Source organism: Camelus dromedarius, chromosome 12 (assembly GCF_036321535.1).
Source record: "Camelus dromedarius isolate mCamDro1 chromosome 12, mCamDro1.pat, whole genome shotgun sequence".
Lineage (NCBI taxonomy): Eukaryota > Metazoa > Chordata > Mammalia > Artiodactyla > Camelidae > Camelus > Camelus dromedarius.
Genome location: NC_087447.1, coordinates 6,503,600 through 6,523,862, shown reverse-complemented (window position 1 = coordinate 6,523,862; position 20,263 = coordinate 6,503,600). Strand labels below are relative to the sequence as shown.

The window sequence follows — 20,263 nt, the reverse complement described above, 5'->3', positions numbered from 1 at the left end:
CCAAAGAAGAGCTGAAAACACAGTCTGCAGTGTTGCCAATTTTATTTTTTATTAATACATTATTCTCTGAGGTCCTCACATCCACCCTCTCCCCTCCCACCTCCAGAGGCTTCCCCAGCCCCTCCCCCATGGCTTCCTCCTCAGGCTGCTCCACCTGAAAGGAGCTATATCATCTGACACCTGTCAGCAAGCTAGGGCCTGTTCTGGAGCTGCGGCTGAAGGTGGCAGGGTGCTCAGAGCCAGTTCATCCTGGCCTAAGATGCCATCTTGGTCCTCAGCGTTCAAAGGGCCACTGGATCCGAAGAACTTCACCATGGCGTGGACCTGGGGCAGCTCTGAAAATGTCTTCACGGCCAGCAGCATGGCCAGGAGCCCCAGGAGCAAGTAACCTGGCGGGGGAGTGGTTACTAGGGCAGCTCTCAGGGCTCTGGTAATGCAACCCACCAACCTCCCAGCACTCTACCCACCCTCAGTTTTCTTAACGTGAGGACTGCAGCTCCCACACCATGCCCTAGGGCAGGGTCCTTCCACCTGTGAGACTCAGCCTCCCCAGTGGCTTGTGGGAGTTGTAGTCCAGACTCCTCTTCCTGCCTCTCCTCCCCCACACTCTCCTTGGCAGCTGGACTCACCCAGAAGTGCGAACTGGCCAAGATGGTAAAGCACTGGATGCAGGCCATGGCCATGACCAGGAAGTAGTTCCCCTAGGCCGATGGTGCTGAGCGAGCCGAAGCAGAAGTAGATGGCCTCCAGCAGGTTGCAGTTACCCCGTAGACCCCACAGCACCAGTGCTGGCAGCAGCACAAAGGTACCAGCCACTAGCAGGCCCAGTCCAGTGGCCTGCAGCAACGCAGCCCTGCTCGGCGTCAGCTGCCAGCGGGTGGCTACCCAGGCACTAGGGCGGCTGAGCAGAGGCAGCAGGTAGTGGCGCAGTGCAGCCACAAGTGCTAGGGAGGCTGGCAGCCCCAGGGCCGCGTAGACCATGCAGAAGGCTTTTCCACCTGCTGATAGTGAGGCCATGTGGCCATAACCTGGAGAGGAGAGAGTTGGTGAGCACTGAGTCCTTGAGTGGGATGCCTGCCCTGCCAGGTGCCCACTTCCCACAGCCTAGCTCTGGCAGAAGGCTGCCCTCTGGTGGCTGAGATTGCCGGAACTGCTCAGGCCCATGGTCTCTGTCTGGCTCTGCTCTTCCTTCTCTAGGGATCTTGGGCAAGTCCCTTAACCTCTCTGGGCCACTCTTTTATTTTCCTGGAAAACGAAAAGATTAAAAGTGACAGTCCCCCCAGGCCTTTTGTACTGGGACAATTCTGAGAGCTGCTGTCCTGCCCCTGAGACAGCCTGGCTTTCTGAGAGATTCCTCAGCTCTGCCCTCGACTGATACTTCCAAATCCACCAGATGAGATGTTACCCACTCTTTCATTCCCGAAAGTGTATCGGTTCATCCTGTGTGCCAGATCTTGTGCTGGAATCTAAGTCCGCCCAGGCTCCGGTGGGGAGGCAGGCAGGAAAATCAGTCAAGACACCAGCATGAAAGACTGCCAAAGAGGCAGTGTGCTTGAGAGAGGGCATTCGAGCCTGGAAAAGCATATGCAAAGGCAGGAAGAGGAGCCTGGACTACAACTCCCACAAGCCTTTGGGGGAGGCTGAGTCTCACAGGTGGCAGGGACCGGCATGCTGGGGAACAGGACTGGCTAGGCTAGAGTTGTAAACTCAAATGCCTAGAGGGGCAAGATGTGAGACAAAAGGGAGTGGTGGGGACCAGGGTGGGCTGGAGAGCATGTACTCGGCTCCAAATGGGCAAGCCCTGTTTGACTCTAACCGGTATGTTGGCTTGCAGGGATTCTGGCTCAGTGCAAATAAGTTTCCCAGTTTTTCCAAAAGATGGAAAATGGACTTTAATTTTTAAAATGTTTAGACACTTTGCAGGACAGAAAACCCCGGGGCTGTGGGTCCCATTGCTTTATTTCTCTGGGCCTTCACACATGCTGTTTCCTCTGCCAGGAATCCCTTCATGTCTCATCCCTGTTCCCCCCTGCCTTGGCTAAGATCTCATCATGCCTTCCCCCAGAAGCCTTCCCACACACTCCTCCCAAGTTGGTGGTCCTAATCTGTACTCCCTGGGTTCACTCCATTTCCCTCTGTCCAAGAATCAATCCCACAATACGTGTTCTCAGTCTTGTCACAGGCCCATGGGGCCTGGGTACCTCTCCTGGGACTCAAAGGGTAGCCTCTCAGCCCCACCCTTCCTGGCAGCTTAAGTTGAGGCACCAGTTGGGGTGTGTTGGTGTGGGGAGCCCCAGCCATGATATCAAGCCTAATAAGGTTCTGTCTAGCACTATGGGGCTAGGGGAAGGGCTGCAACCCCAGGGACCCCAGGTAGCAATGGCCTCAAGAGTCCCTTCCTGCCCGGCCGCATGGCGGCCTTACCCGTGGTAGTGAGGATGCTAGCAGTGAAGAGCAGGGCCGAGGGCAGATCCCAGTTCCTGGCCTTGGAGCCATTGCCCAGGCTGGAAACCCTGTAGGCCTGGGCTGCCAGGGCGGTGTCCAGCAGCTCGTCCAGTGCCCCCATGGGCAGGCAGGCCCCATACTCCGCCTGGAAACTGGCCATCTCGGCCCTGAGTTTGGCCTGGAGCTGGAGTGCTGGAGGTCCCTCCAGGGCCTGGAACACTGCAGCCCCAAGCCCCAGAGCAAGCAGGTGGGCCACAACCAGTAGCCCATATCGGGCCCAGGGCCTTAGAGCCCCCATGGTATGCCGCCCTCTCAGCATCTGTCTGTCACAGGTGCCGACTGCTCCACCACAGGCACCTGGGAGGGGCCAGGCAGGGTGGGGCAGGGAGGAGGTGCCTAGGGAGGAGATGCCTGGGGCTGGGAGGAGGTGTGGGTGGCTGGGGAGGGAGGGAAGCCTGCGACACGAGCTGGGGTGAGTGGGACTGGAAGGGCAGGGAGGCAGTTCACGCTTGGAGATGAGCTGACTCACTCCTTCCAGTTTCTGGGGGCAAGACATTTGTTTTGCCCAACTTCTCAAAGCTGGGTGGTCAGCAGAGGCAGGCTGGAGGAAGGCAAGGCCCAGAGAAGTAACTTAGGCTCCAATCACACTGTAGTGGTTCATTCAAGGACGACCTCACTCAGTCACACAGACCCATTCACCCACTCAGCAGGTGCCTAGATCCTGAGGACACCACGAAAGAGAGCAGATGCAGGGTGACATTCCAGCTGGGGAGAAGAGGCCAGTCCAGGTGGGAAAGACCCTGAGTGGCGAGAGAAACAGGAGGTAAAGTGGGTTAGGATATAGGGCCTTGAGGACAAGTGTGGCTCAGGTGACCGGTTGTGGGGAAGGGTCTACTGCAGGCATCTGTAATGGAAGGGTGGCAGCCTGGACAGCAGAGTGGGAGAGGAATGGTGGGACTTGGGATGGGCCAGGTGGGGGCTGGGTGGTAAGGTAGGGAGTGGAGGACGCCCTGAGTGCCCTGCACAGATGATGCTCCCTCCATTCTGAGTCCTCCCTGAGAACCTTTGGTGCCCGGCCCTCCCGAGTCCCCACCCTGCTGAACACTGGAGACACAGAAGGTCTGGCTGCCATTGGAGTGTGCAGGGGAGGAGGAGAGGGAGACTGGACCATGACTCCCATAAAACCATGGAGGGGCTGAGTCCCAGGGCCTCTGCCCTAGGGCATGGTGTGGGAGGGGTAGTCTGCAGAACCCCGTGGCAGTAAGAGACGCGTGAGTGGAGCCAGATGTCAGGGTGGGTGACTCCTGTGTCCAGACCATGGGATAGAAACAAACCCAGGACACACCCTCTAGATGCCGCCCAGAGGGCTGTGGGGTCCTGAGTTCAGTGAGCTGTTGGGGGCAGAAGTGGCACTGGGAAGGTGTCCCAGGGGAGGTGATGTTGCAGCTGGGCCCCGAGGATAAGCAGGGACCACCAGCAACAGGAAGAATAAGGGCAAGTACAGTTGCTTGAAATGGTGGGAAGAGTCTGGCAAGGGTGGGAGAAGGTGAGAGAGGTCTGAGCACGTGGGTGCCAGTGGGGCTGAGAAGGGCCTTGAATGCCTGATGCTCAAGTGGACTTGGTCCCAGGAGAGGAGTGCGGCGCAAAGCATCCCAGCCTAGGCCCAGGCCAACTCCCATTGTGCTGGGGGTATGAGGTCACCAGGGACATGTGACAATCTGGATCCCCCAGTTACCTCTTCAAAAGGTGACAGGCTATGCTTGGGGAGACAGCTTGGGGAGTTTATTTGGCTTCATTGGATCCCAAGGCCAAGGCCCCAACCCTGGCCGGGGCAGCAGGAAGGCACCCAGAGAGCCCCGGCCCCAGATGACCCCCAGGGCAGGGGGGTCCAGACACTAAGCCCTGGGGCAGGGGTAGGACTTGGTCAAAAGTGCTGGTGACAGCTAAGGCCGGCCCCTCTCCCCGGCACCTCCCCTCCTCCCTGCACCACCCCTCGGGGCAATTCCCTGAGACAGGCTCTGGTCCTCCTAACCAGCTGGGTACAGTGTCAGGCCCCAATGGGGCGGGTAAGTCGGGGGACCCACACATTGCAGGTGTGTGTGGGGCAGGCCCCCCATCCAGTGTGAAGGCTTCCTGTGCAGTGTAGTGTTCCTGACCCCCAAAGGGGGCGGGGTCCCTGGGCGAAACCAAGACAGCTAGAGAGGCTTGTCCGGCTTTGATTCCAGTGTAGCAGTGGCTCCTCAAGAGCAGCTGGAGCGTGGGGAGCAGCCTGACCCACTCAGGGCCCTGCCTCTGGAGCCCATGGGGCCTGGGCACCCACGTCTTTGGTCTGCGCCCTGCAGTCCTGAGGGCCCCCGGGGAAGGGGTTGGCAGGTGGAGAGTCCCAGAAGGGGTCTGAGTCTGGGAATAAGGTCCAGGGTGCCCGGCGGGGTGCAGGCTGTGGTGAGGGCAGGGGTGAAGGCCGTGGCCCAGCTGACACGAAGCTCCAGGGGTCAATTCGGCTGCGAAGGGGTGAGGGCCGAGGTCGGCTGATGAGGCCCAGAGGTGGTGAGCGTGGGGTTCCCGGGGTGCCAGGAGCGGAGCGCGATATCCCTGGTGGGGGTGAGATAGTGTTTCCTGTGAAGGGTGGGGGAGGGGACCCAGGGTCAGGCCGTCACCATCTCCTGGGTGTCCCCCAGAGGCCCTGCCCTGCTCTGGGCTTCAGTTTCCTCATCTGCACAATGAGCTACTTGGCTCACAATTTCCACAGCTCTTTGTGTTCCATGGTGCTTCTGTTTATTGGGTAGCAGTTCACAGTAAGCAGGCCTCTGGAGCCGATGGGCCTGGGCCTGGATCCCAGCTCTGCCACTTGAGTGGGAGCCTCAAGGCCCTTGAGCTCTCTGTGCCTTACATTTCATCTAAAAAAATGGGTATAACCAGAGTAGCAGAGCACCTAGCTCACAGGGTTGTGATGATAATTAAATGAGGCCATCTCCGTGAAGCACTAGAAACAGGGCCTGGCACAAATAAGCAATCAGAGTTTGCTATCATCACTGTCATCATCATCATTACTACGATTATTTCACAGCTGGCCTGGCCCTCCCAGCCCCCACCCCACCCCGACCACTAGATGCCTGAACTGAGAACTGAGTTCCCAACACGCATCCTCAGCGTCCTGAGGGTGTGGTTTGGGGTCCAGCCGCAGCTGTGGCCCCAGCCTTACTGCCTTACAGGTCCCCACCAGCCCCTCCTCTCCGTGTCACCACGCAGTGGGCCACTCACCGCGCCTCTCCTCTTCGCGCCGCGGGCTCTTGGCTGACGGCTGGCCGGAGGGGACACCCAGCTCCAGCAGCAGGGGTGCTGGAGTGGGCCGGTCGGGGGTGTCGGGGCTCAGCGGGGAGGCCGGGGCGTCGGGCATCTTGGGGGAGAAGCGGATGAGCGGAGAAGGGGGCGGCTCTGAGAGGGACGGCGTGGGCAGCGGCGTGCGGGGCGTTGGCGGGGGCTCCCCGCGCTCGCGGCCCGAGCTCCCAGGGGGCTGCAGGTCGCGGCCCAGGCCCAACGAGGCGAGCAGGGCGGTGCCACGCAGCAGTGCGCGCTGGATCAGCTTGGGCGTTCCGGAGCCGCTGCCGCGCTCTGCCGGGCCAGGCCGCCGAGGCTCCTCGGGCTCTGGGCTCGGCCGCGGGGGGTTACCTGGTGACAGGTACACAAGTTAGGCCGAGTTCGGGCGGACCCCTCGGTGGCTTGGAATAAGGACTGCCTTCAGCTCCCCACCAGCGTCTTCCCTGACTCCACTGCTTCCACAGGCTAACTCCTCCCAGCCTCCCACCCCACTCCCCAATTCTGACCTTTCAGAAGTGGTGGGTGGGGAGAGGGGAGTGCAGTCTGAGGAACTAGTAGGAGCAAAGCCTGGTTTGCAGCCAGGCGCCCTGGAGCCGGGAGACGGAGAGGGTACTGGAGGGAAGGGGGGGGGGTCCACCAGGAAGCAAGCTGAGGCCTGATCACAGCTGGCTTCAGTGAGTGGCCTCAGTGGCCAGCCAGGGATATCCGCAGGGGCCCAGGGTCAGGGCTGGGACCTGTGCCCTGTGTCTACCTCCTTCCTAGTTGGGCAGCCCTGGTCCTTCTGCTCACCTGCCTCTCCTCCAGGTCAATTCCAATGTACACAACAGCCCTGAGAGGCAAGCATCACTGTCCTCATTTCAGAAATGATGAAACTGAGGCTTGGGTAGGTCAGTTGTTTGTGTCAGGCCTGAGCTGAAGGATTTAGGGGGCATTATGGTCTGACCCTCATGCCCCAGGGGTTCCAAGCTCAGAGAGGTTAAAGGCTTAGCTAAATCTACACAGCCAATAAGGGGTGGAGATGGCTCCAGGTAGGGGAGATAGAGCCTTTGGTCTCCACCACTTCCCAACCAGACTCTGCCCTGGATTTCAGGACATCTCTGTCCTAACCTGTGGGCCTAGGGCTGGTCTGACTCCATTCTAGACCACCTGGGGTGGGTTTGGGGATCCCATCATTGAGGAGGTAGAGCAGTCTGTGATGGTCTCCCATAAACTCCAATATTATCAGGTTATCCTTAGCTCTAGAATCTGCCATGGCTCTCAGCCACCACTAGAAGAATGTCCAGGTTCCTTGTCTGGGCTTTCAAAGCCTCCGTATCTTCCTTGGGCCTACCTGGAGTGGGGCATTGGGCTGGGTGTCCAGAGGAAGAAATGCAAAGCTGGGAAATGTGAGCTTCTGCTGTGAACCAGGACTTTCCTAGGGGTCCCTGTTCTCATCCACAACCCTCCGCCCTGCCCCACCTCCCCGCACTACCTTCTAAAATGCAAATCTGCTAACCACAAGTCTCTGCTTAAACTCTCCCCACTGGGCCCCCCCCTCATCAATTTCCAGGCCCTTCATGAACTGGTTCCTGCCTGCCTTTCCTGCTTCACTCATTCATTCAACACACATCTGCTGGCCCATGTCTGGGGCTGCACTGGGCTTCGCAGACCCAGGGGAGGAGGCAGGCCTGGCCCTCACCTGCTGCTTCAGGCCTGTGACTCCCTGGCTCTCAATTCCCCCTCGTCTGAGTTCCAACCAGGTTTCCTCTTCCTTAGGTGCATAAACCCTAGTCCCTCTGCCCAGCACGCCTAGCACACCCAGCACGCCTCTCCCACCTTGGCTCTCAGTGATCCCTTATTTACCATTCAGGACCCAGCTGAGATGCCACGTCCCCTGTGAAGCTGTGATGTTGTAATTTGTTAAAAAAAAAAAAAAGTGTGTGTGTATGTGTATATATATATATATATATATATATATATATATATATATATATATATATTCGGTGTGTGTGTGTGTATATATATATATATATATATATGTATTCGGTCTTCATCTCATTCCGAGCACAGAACTCCCCAAACCTTTGGAATTTCCTAAGTGATAGACAGATAAAAGTGAAAGGAGTGACTTTTGCTGTTCATAATAAGCCTTTTTTAACCACATCTGAGTTCATATTAATGAGGTCACTTTCGGAAAGCTACTAAGGATGGGGTCTGGTTGTCAGGAGAATGAACTATGTGATTAGAGGGTTAGAATTTTCAGCCTATACCTACATGGGGGGGGGGCGCTGGAGATTGAGTCCTATCACCAATGGCCAGGGATATAATCAATTAATCAAGTCCATGTAATGAAGCCTCCATAAAGCCCCCAGTCAAAGGGTTCAGAGAACTTTTGGGTTGGTGAACCTGTAGAGGTGCTGGGAATGTGTCATGCCTGGAGGGGGTATGGAAGCCCTGTCCCTCCCACATACCTTGGCTACCTATCTCTTCCACCTGGTTGTTCTTGATCTGTACTGTTTATAATAAACCAGTAATCTAGTAAGTAAACGGGCTCCTGCATTCTGTGTGCTGTTCTATCAAACTATCAAACCTGAGGAGGAGGTCATGGGAACCTCCGATTTACAGCTGGTTGGTGAGGAGCGCAGGTGACAACCTGGACTTCCAACAGGGGTCTGAAGTGGGAGGAGCAGTCCTGTGGGCCTGAACCCTTAACCTGTGGGGTCTGACACTAATTTCAGGTAGACAGGGTCAGAATTGGATTGAATTTTAGGACATCAGCTGGTGACCCAGAATTGACTGGTGTGGGGAAAACCCTCACATATTTGGTGTCAGATGTAAAGTGAGTAGAATGTAGAGGAAAACAAGAGCTTTTTCCTTTTTCAGAAGCTTTGCCAGAATCCCCTGTAACCTGGGCAGTTCTTGCTCGTGTTATGCCTTGTCCAGACCTCATCCCAGCGCTTACTACTCTGCTGTACTTGTTTATTTATGAATCTGCCTCCTCCACCAGACTAGGCCCTCCCTGAGGTCAGGGCAGTGTTGATCTGTAAGACGCTGTGATGCCTGGCTCACAAAACGGTCAATACATATTTGATGGAAGAATCAATTCTTACAATCCTTGCAACAACCACATACGGTGATCGCCCTTTCCCCATTTTACTGGTGAAGAAACTAAGGTTCAACAGAATAGTGGAAAAACATGTTGAAAACAAGGAAGAAAAATGGGACAAAGTTAAGTAAAGATAGAGATCAGCACACAAACTAAGAATGGAAAGAAGTTCCTGAGGTTAATACCCTGGGAAACTAAGGTTCCTAGAAGTATGTGACTTGTCCAAGGTAACTCAGCAAGGATTTTAATTTGCCTCTAAGCTTCCTGGCAGTAGGAGTTGGCAACTCTGTTGTTAAGGAGAAAGCAGCATAACCATTCTTGACCCAGAAGTGAAGGTGAAATCGCTTCTGTGGGCCCTAATGAAGAGGATACAGCCACCTGGTATTTAGTGACTCCAGGGCAAGTCAGGGCAGTGACTTCATGCAGCAGTTGCTGTCACTGCAGGCCGACTGCACTCACCAATATGCAACTCACTGCAACCAGTTCTCCAGGGGCCAGAACATTTAGGCTGGGACAGGGGGTGGGAGATGGGGCTCCACAAGGTTGGGGCTAATGCCTGGGATAATCTCACAGGGTCTTCTTTGATTATTAGCAAGGCTTCTGATTCTGTGGGTGGTTGGGAGGTCAAGGTCATGCACTCTAGTGGGCACAAGGTGGTGATGGAGTGTGGGCTTGCAAGAGGGAAACAGTGCTCAGCCAGCAGCTGGGCTGGGACAGGTAAGGGGGCAAGCTGGAGAAGGATGGGGTCCAGGCGCTTGTTCCCTGCCCCTGGGAGCTCAGGGAGGGCAAAGGGACCTGCAGAACATGGTCAGGGAATGCTTCAATCTACATACCCAGGTTGACAGGACCTCAAGTTCTCCACGAACCCTTCCGGCAGGTGAATCTAAGCAGCCCCCCTGGCCTTCCAACTCTTAGTTCAGTCTCTGAAGCATAGCCAGCTTGGGGCAATGCAACTGCTGGAGAGGAAATGGTGTGGCAGATGGGGGTCCAGGGCCCTGCCTCTAGAGTCAGACCTGGGTTCAAATCCCTGTTCTGTTGTGTGCCCTACTCAAACCACTCAACCTCTCTGTGCCTCGGTTTCCTCCTCTATAAAATGGCAGATAGGAGAGACCCAATAAATGGTTGCTGTTGTTATTACTATGAAATGCAGCACAGGTAATGGTGGAGGTGATGTGCTGGGTGGGGTGAGACAAGTGAGTCTAACTTGTTTGCTGAATAGGACTCTGGTTTGCTAACAGCTGAGCCAGGTCCTACATTCCAGCTGTGAGAAGCAGGTGTAGCTGGGGGCTCTAAAGGAACCCACAAGCAAGGGAGGCTGCAACTTTCTAGCCCCTGCCAGTGCTGGGCAGTGCTGAGCTGAGCCATGCTCCCTCTGACACGGGAGCCCCACTTTCTGCCGACCCCGTTGCTTCCCAAGTAGTTTGTGTGTGAGAAGCCCTTTCTTCAGGTGAAAGCTTCTGGAGAAGCTCACTATCAGCCTGGGAGTCAAAGTCTCTCAGGGTTCAAATCCTTAGCTGGGGGCTTTAGGTAGATTACTTTGCCTCTCAGAGCCTCAGTTTTCCCATCTCTCAAATAGGGATAATAATCTCTTACAGGGTTGTTGCTTGGATGGCATGCCTGGCACACAGTAAGTGCTGTTACCATCACGGAGAACAGAAAAGCCCAGAACTGCCCCAGGTGCAGTGAGAGTGGGCCCTGGATCCCCTACCTGTTCAGCTTTCTTATCCTCTTCTCCATCTCCAGGGTCTCCAGAAGGGACTCAGAAGCACAGTGTGGCAGACACTTGTCTGGCTCCACCCTACACAGGCAGTTTCCTTCCCCTCTCTGGGCCCAGCCTCCTTGGATCCCAAATGGGGGGTACTGATTCTCATCTTCCTTTCCTCCCCAGAGCTTGCGGAGGGCACGACAGCTGCCACAGGGCCAGGAAAGAGCTCTCCTGCTGGCCAGCCCTGAACAAGGAGACCAGACTCTGGGCCCCCTGAGGCTTCGGCTGTATCCAGCTCAGTTGTAGGCTTATAGAAATAGCCTGCCTTGCCTGCTGGCTTCTGGTAGCTTCCCCATAGTACCCACAGGAGTGCAGCAACTGTCTGGTGGGCGGGAGACAAGGCCACTCACCATTGAGCATTGGGGGTGTGGAAGGAGATCCTAAGGGGGATGAGTCATCTGAATCCAGGTACCACGTGGCTTCATCCATGCGGGACCTTCTCCTGGTAAAGAGATGGGAGGGGAGTTGTGCTTCGTGAATCTGAGGACAGTTGGGAGGCAGACGATCTGGGTGGGTGGCACTCACCTCCCATTCTGGGCTTCCCCAGGCTTCGGGGAACTGGGACCCCAGGCCCAGCATGCTCGCCGCTCTCCATTGCTAGAGTCCTCCAGACGTCGTGGGGACTGTCGGCCCCATGCCTGGCCTGGTTCTGCAGGCTCCACTGTGGCAGGGAGAACCGATGGAGTCTGAGCTGAGGTCAAAAACCCTGACTTTTGTCCTCCCATCATGAGAGTCAGACTCCAGGGGCAACTTCTTAGACAATGGAGGGGGTCAGACCAGGCCCCATACCATTCCCAGAGTGATCTTTGGGCCACAGAGAATCTGAACAGAACTGGGGAAGGGTAGGAGGGTGTGGGTCCTGTGACTGGCAGTGGGTGGGGCATCTCACCTAGTCCTTCTGCTGGCATTTGCTACTTAGTACTGCAGCAAACTGCCTGGGCTTGAATTCTGACTCTGCCACTTACTAGTTGTGCAGTGTTAGGCAGTTACTTTTTTCACTTTTCTCATCAGTAAAACTTAGATAATAACAAGGATATCTACCTCACAGGATTATGGGGCGGAATTAAGTTAATATTAGCAAAGCATTTAGGAAAATGAGTGATACATAGTGTCATACAACTGTTAGATTGAAAAAAATTATAAAATGAATGCTGCTTGGGGAATTCAGAGGTACCAGTTTAGATGGACAGAGAGGGAATCCCAGGAGTGGGGAGGAAGAGGAGGAGACAGAGAATAGTAGCCCCCTCCAAAGATAAGGTTGGAAAAAAAGGATAAGTGCTGGGGGAAGGGCATAGGCAAGGAAAGGCAAAGTGTCTTACACTGGATGGCCCGGAACCGGGGGAAGGTGGGCGAGTCCCCAGCCCCGACCTCGAAGACGTTTCTCCTCCTGTCCAGGCCGGGCGAGGCCTGCACGGTGATGCGGTGTTTGAAGTCTGGGGTTAGGAGGGGAAGTAGGGTGCAGATTTGTGGTGAAGGAAAGACAGGATCCCAACCCGCAGGGGCCCTCGGCTGGCTCCCAGGCCACACAGGCAGAGGAGGGACCGGGCTGGCAAGGTAGTTGGGTGACTGGGGCCGGCCTCACTGCCTTCCGGACCCGACTCTCGGTGAGGAAAGCAGACCTCCACTCGGAGAAGAGCTGCCAAGTCGGAGATTCCCGGGAAGCGGCCCACCCCGCCCCCTCGGCCTTCCCAGAACTTTCACGAGCCCCGCCCCTTACCGGCCGCAGCCACTCCCAGGCCGATATGCAAATATTCCAGCCAGAACCCACCCACCGGCAAAAAATATACTCCTGGTCCCGCCCCTTCCAGCCTCAGCTCCCACCCATCAACACTCTAGACCAATCGCCGTGTGGCCAACACACACACGCACGCCTGACCCCACCCCTCCGCCCACTAAGCCAATGGCGGGACGGCGTGCTGGGGGCCCGCCTCTTACCCAGCGGCATGCTGATACGCTCGCCCCCGTCGCGCGCGCGGAGTTTGCTGCGCTTGAAGGTGCCGCGGCGGCGGCGAACGTGCGGCCGCTCGCGGTCAACCTGCTGCAACAGCAGAGTCAACTCGCGCTCGAACACCTCCAGCTCCCACTGAGCCAGCAGGTGCTCGCGCCGCCGCAGCTGCTCCGCCTGTGACCGCTGCTCACGCGCCGCGCGGGTCAGCTCCTCCTCGCGGCTCAGTAGTTCCTGTGCCCGGAAGAGAGAAGGCAGTAGGGTCAGCCCGGTACGGCCCCTGTCGCTCACCCCGAACCTCTGCCCCCTAGAAACCAGGGAGACATTCCTTCCCGGCGTCTCTTTCCAACCCTGCAACCCCGATTCCTCCCACCTTTTCCTTGGCCCGCAGCTCGTCGAAGAGGCCTTGGATCTCGCGCTTCCAGCCTTCCTGCATGGAATGGAAGGAGTCCCGCGGCATTTCCCGCAGAACTTGCGCCTCTAGCGCCTCCAACTGCTGAAGAATGGAGGCGAAGTCGGGCCTGCGGTGGGGGTCCTGCGCCCAGCAGTCTGGGGATACGGAGTGGAGAGGGGGAGCAGAATAAGTAGGGGATCTGTGACTGGATGTGTCCTGGGCCAAGGAACTCTGCCCCTCACCCTCTTGCCTTAGCCCCTTACCGGCCATGAGCTGTGCGAAGGGCTCTGGGCAGGTGGATGGGATGGGCAGTGTGAGCTTGTTAACGGCCACTCCATAGGCTACAGCAAGGCAGTCGATGCCCCGGTAGGGCACTTCCCCAGTCAGCAATTCCCACAGCAGCACCCCAAAGCTGTGGGTGAGACAAAGGGTCTGTGTCCCCTCCTCTACTTATTCATTGCCATTTCACCCCAAAGCAACCAACAGCTAAGTAATTTGTGCCCTCCCCCAGGCTCTGCTTGCCTGCCCAGCCCTAGATTTTGACAGCCGCCTCTGCCCTCTGCAGCCCCATATCTGTGCAGCCTCTACCCAGGCCGCACCTCCAGACATCGCTGCCCTTAGAGAAGGTGGAGGCCTTGATAACCTCGGGAGCCATCCAGGCATAGGTGCCTGCAGCACTCATTTGCGTGGTTTTGTGCCACTCGCGGGCTAGGCCGAAGTCAGTAATCTTCAGGGTCTTGTGCTCCATGTCATCACCTTCAATGGGCTGCAGCAGCAGAACTGGGGAAGAGAAGAGGCAGAACTGGGGAAGAGAAGAGGCAGGACTGTGGTGCTCCAGGCTCAGGTGGTAGGGTCAAGGGAGGAGTTGGGAGCGAACTATCTTCTGACAGACATCCTGGCTGGGTACCAGGGGCACTAAGGTGAACTGTCTTAGGTCTTGCCCTGGAGGGCTCAGAGCTGGGGATTGGGTAGAATCAGACAATAATAACAATAATGGGAAAAACTTACCAAGGGGCTACTAGAAGCCAGGTATTTTACACTCAGCACTAGTGCGCGCGCACACACATCTATGAGGCAGACATCATTGTTCTCATTTTGCAGAAGAGGAAACTGAGCAAGGATGACTTAAGCAAGGTCATATGCAAATAAAGCAGATACCACAACCTGATCTGTGTGGTTCCAAAGCCAGTGCTCTAACTTTCCCCTCGTACTGCATTGAATAGAAATGGGCAATCTGGCAGCCTCTCAGCATTTGTGGCTTTGATTCCAAGAGAAACTTGTGTCTTATCATTTTCCTGAGGCAGAAGTGTGAATCAGAACTTCCCTCGGGGTATGTAGCAGGAGGGAATCCCTTGGTGAGAAGGAAGCCCAGCAGGCATTATAGGCCCCTGATGCCCATGTCCCACTGTGGCCAGCACAGCCACTCCTAGGGGAGAGGAAGGCTGAAAGACACTACTGATGCAGCTGCACAAGAAGAGAAAGGGAGAGGTCTAAGATGGTGGTTCTTGGCCAGAAAGGACTTCGGGACAAATGTAGGAGTGGATGGGCTTGGCAAGGGCACACGACTTTGTCCCAAATGGGCCACCATACCCTGTACAGAGAAGAGAAGCAGCAACTTGCAGATCTCTCACAAGGACAAGCATGGCTCAAATGAGAAGTTTTAGAGGAATAGAAAGAGGGCAAAGTCACAGAATCTTCAAGGGTCTGAAGGAGCCTCTCTACTTTTCTGGTTCTAGCCAACTGCATTGTAGAGAAGTGACATCCAAGCCAACTACATTTTTGAACATGTGTCATTTCAAGGCACACCTCTCAGGAATCCTGCCCAGGGTGACAGCACCATAATGGGGGCAGCACAGAGTAGTGGGGGTGGGGCAGAGGAGACTGGCACCTAACATAGCCTGGTGAGTCAGGGAAGACTTCTCAGAGGAGGTGGCAGAACCAGGGTACTTGCTTTTCTAGGCCTAAAGCCACAACTCCTGATCCTGCTGCTGGCCAGACTCTCAGGGCCTCATGGGGGCATCAGGCACTCCTGCGCAACCCCTCCCTGCAGTCCTAGGCTCCCAGGGCCTCTGGCTGCTTGTGCTGTTTCCTTCAGGCCTCCCCACCCTTAGCCTTTTCAATGCTGGTGTTCCTCAGAGCCTAGCCTCCCCTCAACCTCGTGCCACTGTCCCCAGGCTGTCTTGGCCTCTCCCAGGTGCCAGCTGCCCCCTCCTTGCTGGCATCTCCCACATTTGGAGCTCTAGGCCAGAAGTCGATCCAGCTACCCAGCAGCTGCCCTCCCTGATGTCTACACGCCCTCAACAACCACCTTCCTCCTCCCACCATGCCCAGCAAATCTTCCTGCAATTTCTCCAAATTCAAAGAATGGTCCTGCAATCTATCCTCTCCTCTGAGCCAGACGGGGGAGTCCTGAACAGTCAGTAAAGCCAAGGATGACGACAAAACCCACCTCAGAGGGTTGTCATGAGTATTAAACAAGATCTGGCTTTTTAAAGCCTTACACAGACTCACATCCAACATGAGTATACTAAATGCTGGCTGTCCTCAAGATTCTGTGGCTAATGTCTCTCACGTCGACTCTCTCCTTTCCATCCTCTATCACAACTTACTCCCAGCTTCAGGACAGCCTCTGACCTGGCTGCTGGAGACTCAGAACCAGACCATTTAGTAAACCCTGTGAAAGTTCATTCCAAAGAACTGCAGCTGGGTGGGACCGGTGGCTGGAGAGGGACCAGGCAAAGGGGTCTGTGTGCTGAGGTTGGGGAGGGACTCCTGCCTCCGCTGGTGCCAGGACCCAACCATCCTCTTGAAGACCAACCTCTGCTGCTTCCTGGCTGGGTCTCTAGCCGCTTGTGGTACTGGTGAAGCGCTTTCTGCACCAGTATCTCAAGCTGAGAGGCCAGCCTCCCTTTTTCAGTCAGGTAATCTGAAGCCCAGAGAAGGGCAGCAACCCACTCAAAGTCTCAGGCTTTCTTTGTACTGGTGGCCTTTCTGCCACTTTCAGCCCTCAGCTTGACCTGACACCAGTGAAGCCTCCTCCTCACCTCCACATCCCCTGCTTTCCTCCAAGTGCCTGGAATTTGTCCCAACCCTATTTGCTCTTCTGGTTCTGATGTGATGGGGCGGTCGGGGTTGCCTGGAGAAGGGGCTAGAGATCCCCCTCCCAGCATCCCCTTAGGGCTCTCTGGTCTCTGAAAGGGACCTAGCCCCCAGCCCCCTCACTGGGCTGCCTCTGGAGAGCTCGGGAGTGGCCTAGGCAGCTCATACCTCTTCCGCTTTCCTCCCATGGTCCCTACTTCTCCTTTCTGGGAGGCCTGGCCCAGGTCTTCAACTGGGGGGGTCCTTTGGGGGAGACTTGGGGGAGGTCAGGCCCAGGCCGGGCTGGCTAGTCAGTCCTGTGACTCGTGGGCCTGGAGAATTCCCCCTCCTCTCCCCGCCAGGCTTCCTCACAAGGCCCCCATTGTCCAGGAAAATCACGCCATTGTTTCCTGCTCACACTCCCCCCATCCCAGGGACTCCCCCCTCAATCCCGCAGACAGCACCCCGGGCCTAGGACTCGGGTCTGTGAGGTGGGAGGCCAGGCTCAGGGAGGCTGAAGGCACCCTGCCTGCCATTCACCACAACCCAGACTTTGGGAGGGAAGCAGGGAACTGGGAGGGAGTGGGGGGTGCAATCCCGGCTCCTTCCTCTCCCACAACCCCCGCCCCAGCTCTTTCCTCCCCTGCAGGCAGCTGGGCTGGAGAGAGAGCAGAGGCTGGAGCAGGGGCAGGAAGCCAGCTCAGGGGCAGCAGGAAACGCAGGAAGCGGTGGGGAGGGTGGGGAGCAAGGGCCGGGGCTATTGTTCCATTTTTTCTGGAAAGAAAACTGGAGGAAAAACAGAAGATGGGAGTCCCCTCCCCCTAGGCCTTCGGGGAATCCCCCTCAGGCTGGGGCAGGGAGTGGGGGGTCCCTAGATGGCCAGGGCCCAGGAATAAGGCTGAGGTGGCAACTGTGACCTACAATGGATGAGAGGAGTAGGTGGTATGGCTGGCAGGCCTCCCCAGGCCCCTCTGGCCCTGGCAAGGACTTGGATATCACTGGGCCTGGTGTTCTGCTCCCCCACGTCCCTTATCCATGGTCAACCCAGGCCAGGAGGCTCGAAATAGCCATGCTCAACCCTCCAAGAGCCACACATGCCTCTCCAGTGACCCCACTGGCCCTTCCTGCAATTCCTTTTGCTCTACAGCCTGCGCCTTGGGCCCCAGCAGGCCCAGCCCATGTCCCCACTACTGTGCTGGGTCTGCCTCTTTGCCTTTGCTCTTTCAGGCCCTGTTGGGACATCCAACTAGGTGTCTCTCTGAACATTCTTTGCTTTTCGCCTGGTGTGAAGCTTGCCTGCTTCAGGAAGCCCTCTGAACTTGTCGCTTGCTTGTCGTGAACCCATGCTGGGTAGTGTGGGACCTGAAATGGCTGGAGATGGAGTGCCTCACTGCTTGAGTCTCCCTTAGCCCTGCCACGCCCACCCCAAGTGCTGATTCTAGAAGCCCTCTTAGTGATCCAGCCTTCACATGTCCACACCCACGGCTGAGAACCCACTGAGCGCCAGGCATCAAGGACGCCCAGTCAGTTAAGCCACTTTACCCTCCCAGTCACTCCCTTTTTACTGAGTCTGAGATTGAGGTTGAGTTGAAATAACCAACTAGAGATCATGCAGCCAGGGGGAGGGGTGGGGCCAGAAGTCCATCCCCGGCCCCAGCCTTGACCATCACAGGGGGCTTTCCCCTTTGAGATCTCTGTTCTGGAGGAGCCGCCCAGCATAAGCGGAGGGGAGAGGAGGCACCAACAGATCAAGTGTGATCTTCAGGGGAGTTCCCTGACAATGAGTGCCAGCATCTAGCACTCTTGAAATGGTGGCCAAGGTTAGGCAGATTGCTTATGGTCTACCTGAGAGATTCCAATTTTTTAAGTAGGTAGCTACAAGCTGGGGTCAAGGACTCCTTCTGGGGTCACAGCATGAAGAACTCTGTAGGGTGCCTGATACTCCTGCTTTGGGGCTAGTGTGAGCCCATGGGCACCCCTGGTCAACTAGGACTTGCTTAGGGCAGGAGCTCCTGCCTCTATTAGATTCCCAGGTAGGCTCAGGCGAGAGTTGGCAGTAGGTGTATGCTTGGGCCATGCCACCTTCCAACCCCATGCTCCCCAAAACTCACTGTTGTTGGACTTGAGGTCTCGGTGGATGACAGGGACCAGGGCCTCGCAGTGCAGGTAGTGCATCCCACGGGCAATTTGCACAGCCCAGTTGACGAGCACGTGGGGGGGCACACGCCGCCCAGCCAGGGCACGGCTGAGGGGTCCACCAGCAGCGTACTCCATCACCAGGCACAAGTTGGGCTCCTCCAGGCACACGGCCTTGAGGGCAATGATGTTGGGGTGTGCCAGCATGGCAAAAAGCCGGGCCTCCTGTCGCACGCTCTCAGCTGTCACACTGATGTCCTCATCGGGGTCCTGGCGAGCTGCCTTCACAGCCACCAGCTCACCTCGCCAGCTACCTCGGTAGACCTTGCCAAAGCCACCAATGCCAATTACCTCCTCCAGCCGCAGCTCCTGGAAGCTGGCCATCTCACAGGGGGGTGGACCACCGCCCCGAGACACATAGTTGGATGGAAAGATGCCCACCTGGCCACCCACCTGGCCCGCCCACCAGCCCTCATCGCCTGAGATAGCTGCATCCCGGGACAGCACCTCCACACGGTCGCCCTTCCGCAGGGCCAGCTCATCCTGCCCACTGGGCTCATAGTCGAACAGGGCTGTCCACACAGGGTTGGCATAAGCTGCTGCCTTCGGGGACCCCTCTGGCCAACCTCCACCGCCGCTGCCCCCGCTGCCCCCGCTGCCCCCGCTGTTCCATGACCCCAGCGGGCTCTTGAGGAAGAGGTTCTTCAAGGGTTCCATGGCTGGGAGCTGGTGCTGGGGGGTGTGGGGACCTTCCCTAGGTGCCCCTGACTGCCGAGGCCCTAGTCCCGGAACCTGGGCATCCGGGCCCTGGCCCTTAGCCCCAGACCCACGCCTCTGGGGAGCCAGGAGTGTTGCCTCCCGGCCCCCCGCATCTCGGGCTTCCAGAGGAGGGCGACCTAGGGCAGTGTGGTCAGGCTCGGGGGGAGGGCCCCCGGGGCCTCCGGCGTCTCACCATGGCCAGCACAGAGGGGCCCGGGCGTCCCTCAGTCCGGAGCAGTCCTGGGACCCTGGCTCCACCACCCACCAAGTGTAAGGTGGGACCAGCAAGGGGCAGCGCCTAGACTTCGGTTGGGTCTCTTTGCGCAGGGGGTGGCTGGAGTGTTAGGTGGAGCTGCCTCTTCCCGGCTCGGCTCTCTCGACCCAATGGCTCCAACCCCACTCCCTTCTTCCTCCTCCCTTTGTACTTTGGCCCCGGGGGCGGGAGGCAGAGGTGGAGGGTGGAGTTTCACTTTTTTCCGCTGTTCTCCCTCCTGCAGGAAACAGCATCAGATGACGCGGGCGGGTAGCACCGCTCCCCTCCCAGAGGCTGCGGGGCGACTGAACCAGGGAGTTCCTGGGTAGGCCGGCAAAGAGAGGCAAAAGGAGGGGAAAGGTAGCCCCGACCCCCATAACAGCAGGTTTGGGATCGAGGTTGGTTTCTGCTAAGGACTGGCCATCACCGCAGTCTACAACTGCATCAGCCAAATTGGGGCAAAGAATCTGGCTTGGAAGAGGGGTAAACCGGAGGGACAAACTTGTCTTGGCTCCGAAGTTGCAGGGCTGTGTGACCCATCCTCCCTGTGCCTCATTCTCTTCATATCTGAAACGTGTCAGAAGCTCAGCCTCGCAGAGCCAGTGGGATGGGGGTGGGTAAGATTGCTGGAAGACGGAATTGGCTGCACCTCTAACACTTGGAACGGATTGTCTAAGGTTCTCCTCTTCCCCTCACCTGGGAAACAATCCACTTATTCATACCTCTTCCCCATGAGGGGGCGGAAACCTGAGATTGTCGTCTTGAAATTCGGCCAGTGATTGGATTCAGAATAGCTAAATCGCCCTTGCAACCGCTGGATTGACAATTGCCTTCAGCCCGTCACTTTAAGAAGAACGACGCTATCCTATTTCGACTAGTCCTGCCTGTTCTGGAGGGTCGCTCTCCACAATTTGTCTGAGCTCTGACCCGGAAGTAGAGGCAGCTCGTGACGTTTGAGGTCTCGCACTAAAGAGGGCGTGCTCCCGTAGCGCAGAACTGTAGCTTTAACCCAGGGGAGTCCACGCCTCCATCCTTTCCCCGCCTCTTGTAGCTCACTGGAAGAGCTTTGCGCCAATTAACTCCGC

General features: G+C 57.0%; 2 protein-coding genes across 6 annotated transcripts; both read right to left on the bottom strand.

Moving 5' to 3' along the window:
- Positions 1–25: 25 nt before the first annotated feature.
- Positions 26–4,066, bottom strand: KCNK7 (potassium two pore domain channel subfamily K member 7). Its single transcript, XM_010995997.3, has 3 exons — positions 2,425–4,066; positions 630–1,028; positions 26–389 (listed from the first exon to the last, which is right to left on the bottom strand). Exons 1-3 carry the CDS (start codon positions 2,999–3,001, stop codon positions 184–186), a joined length of 1,182 nt encoding a protein of 393 aa, XP_010994299.2. The 5' UTR covers positions 3,002–4,066; the 3' UTR covers positions 26–183.
- Positions 4,067–4,205: 139 nt separating this feature from the next.
- On the bottom strand, positions 4,206–20,252 carry MAP3K11 (mitogen-activated protein kinase kinase kinase 11). Of its 5 annotated transcripts, none has more exons than XM_031448010.2 (10): positions 18,142–20,249; positions 13,552–13,732; positions 13,216–13,364; positions 12,932–13,107; positions 12,549–12,792; positions 11,933–12,046; positions 11,139–11,274; positions 10,964–11,055; positions 5,707–6,114; positions 4,206–5,061 (listed from the first exon to the last, which is right to left on the bottom strand). In XM_031448010.2, the coding sequence occupies exons 1-10, from the start codon at positions 18,881–18,883 to the stop codon at positions 4,724–4,726; spliced, it is 2,580 nt and encodes an 859-aa protein (XP_031303870.1). In that variant the 5' UTR covers positions 18,884–20,249; the 3' UTR covers positions 4,206–4,723. The 5 variants fall into 5 exon arrangements, with proteins under 5 accessions (XP_031303870.1, XP_031303871.1, XP_064348199.1 ...); XM_031448011.2 differs by having other exon boundaries at positions 4,206–5,037; positions 18,142–20,247; XM_064492129.1 differs by lacking the exon at positions 4,206–5,061 and adding an exon at positions 10,557–10,797 and having other exon boundaries at positions 6,004–6,114; positions 18,142–20,252.
- Positions 20,253–20,263: the final 11 nt, after the last annotated feature.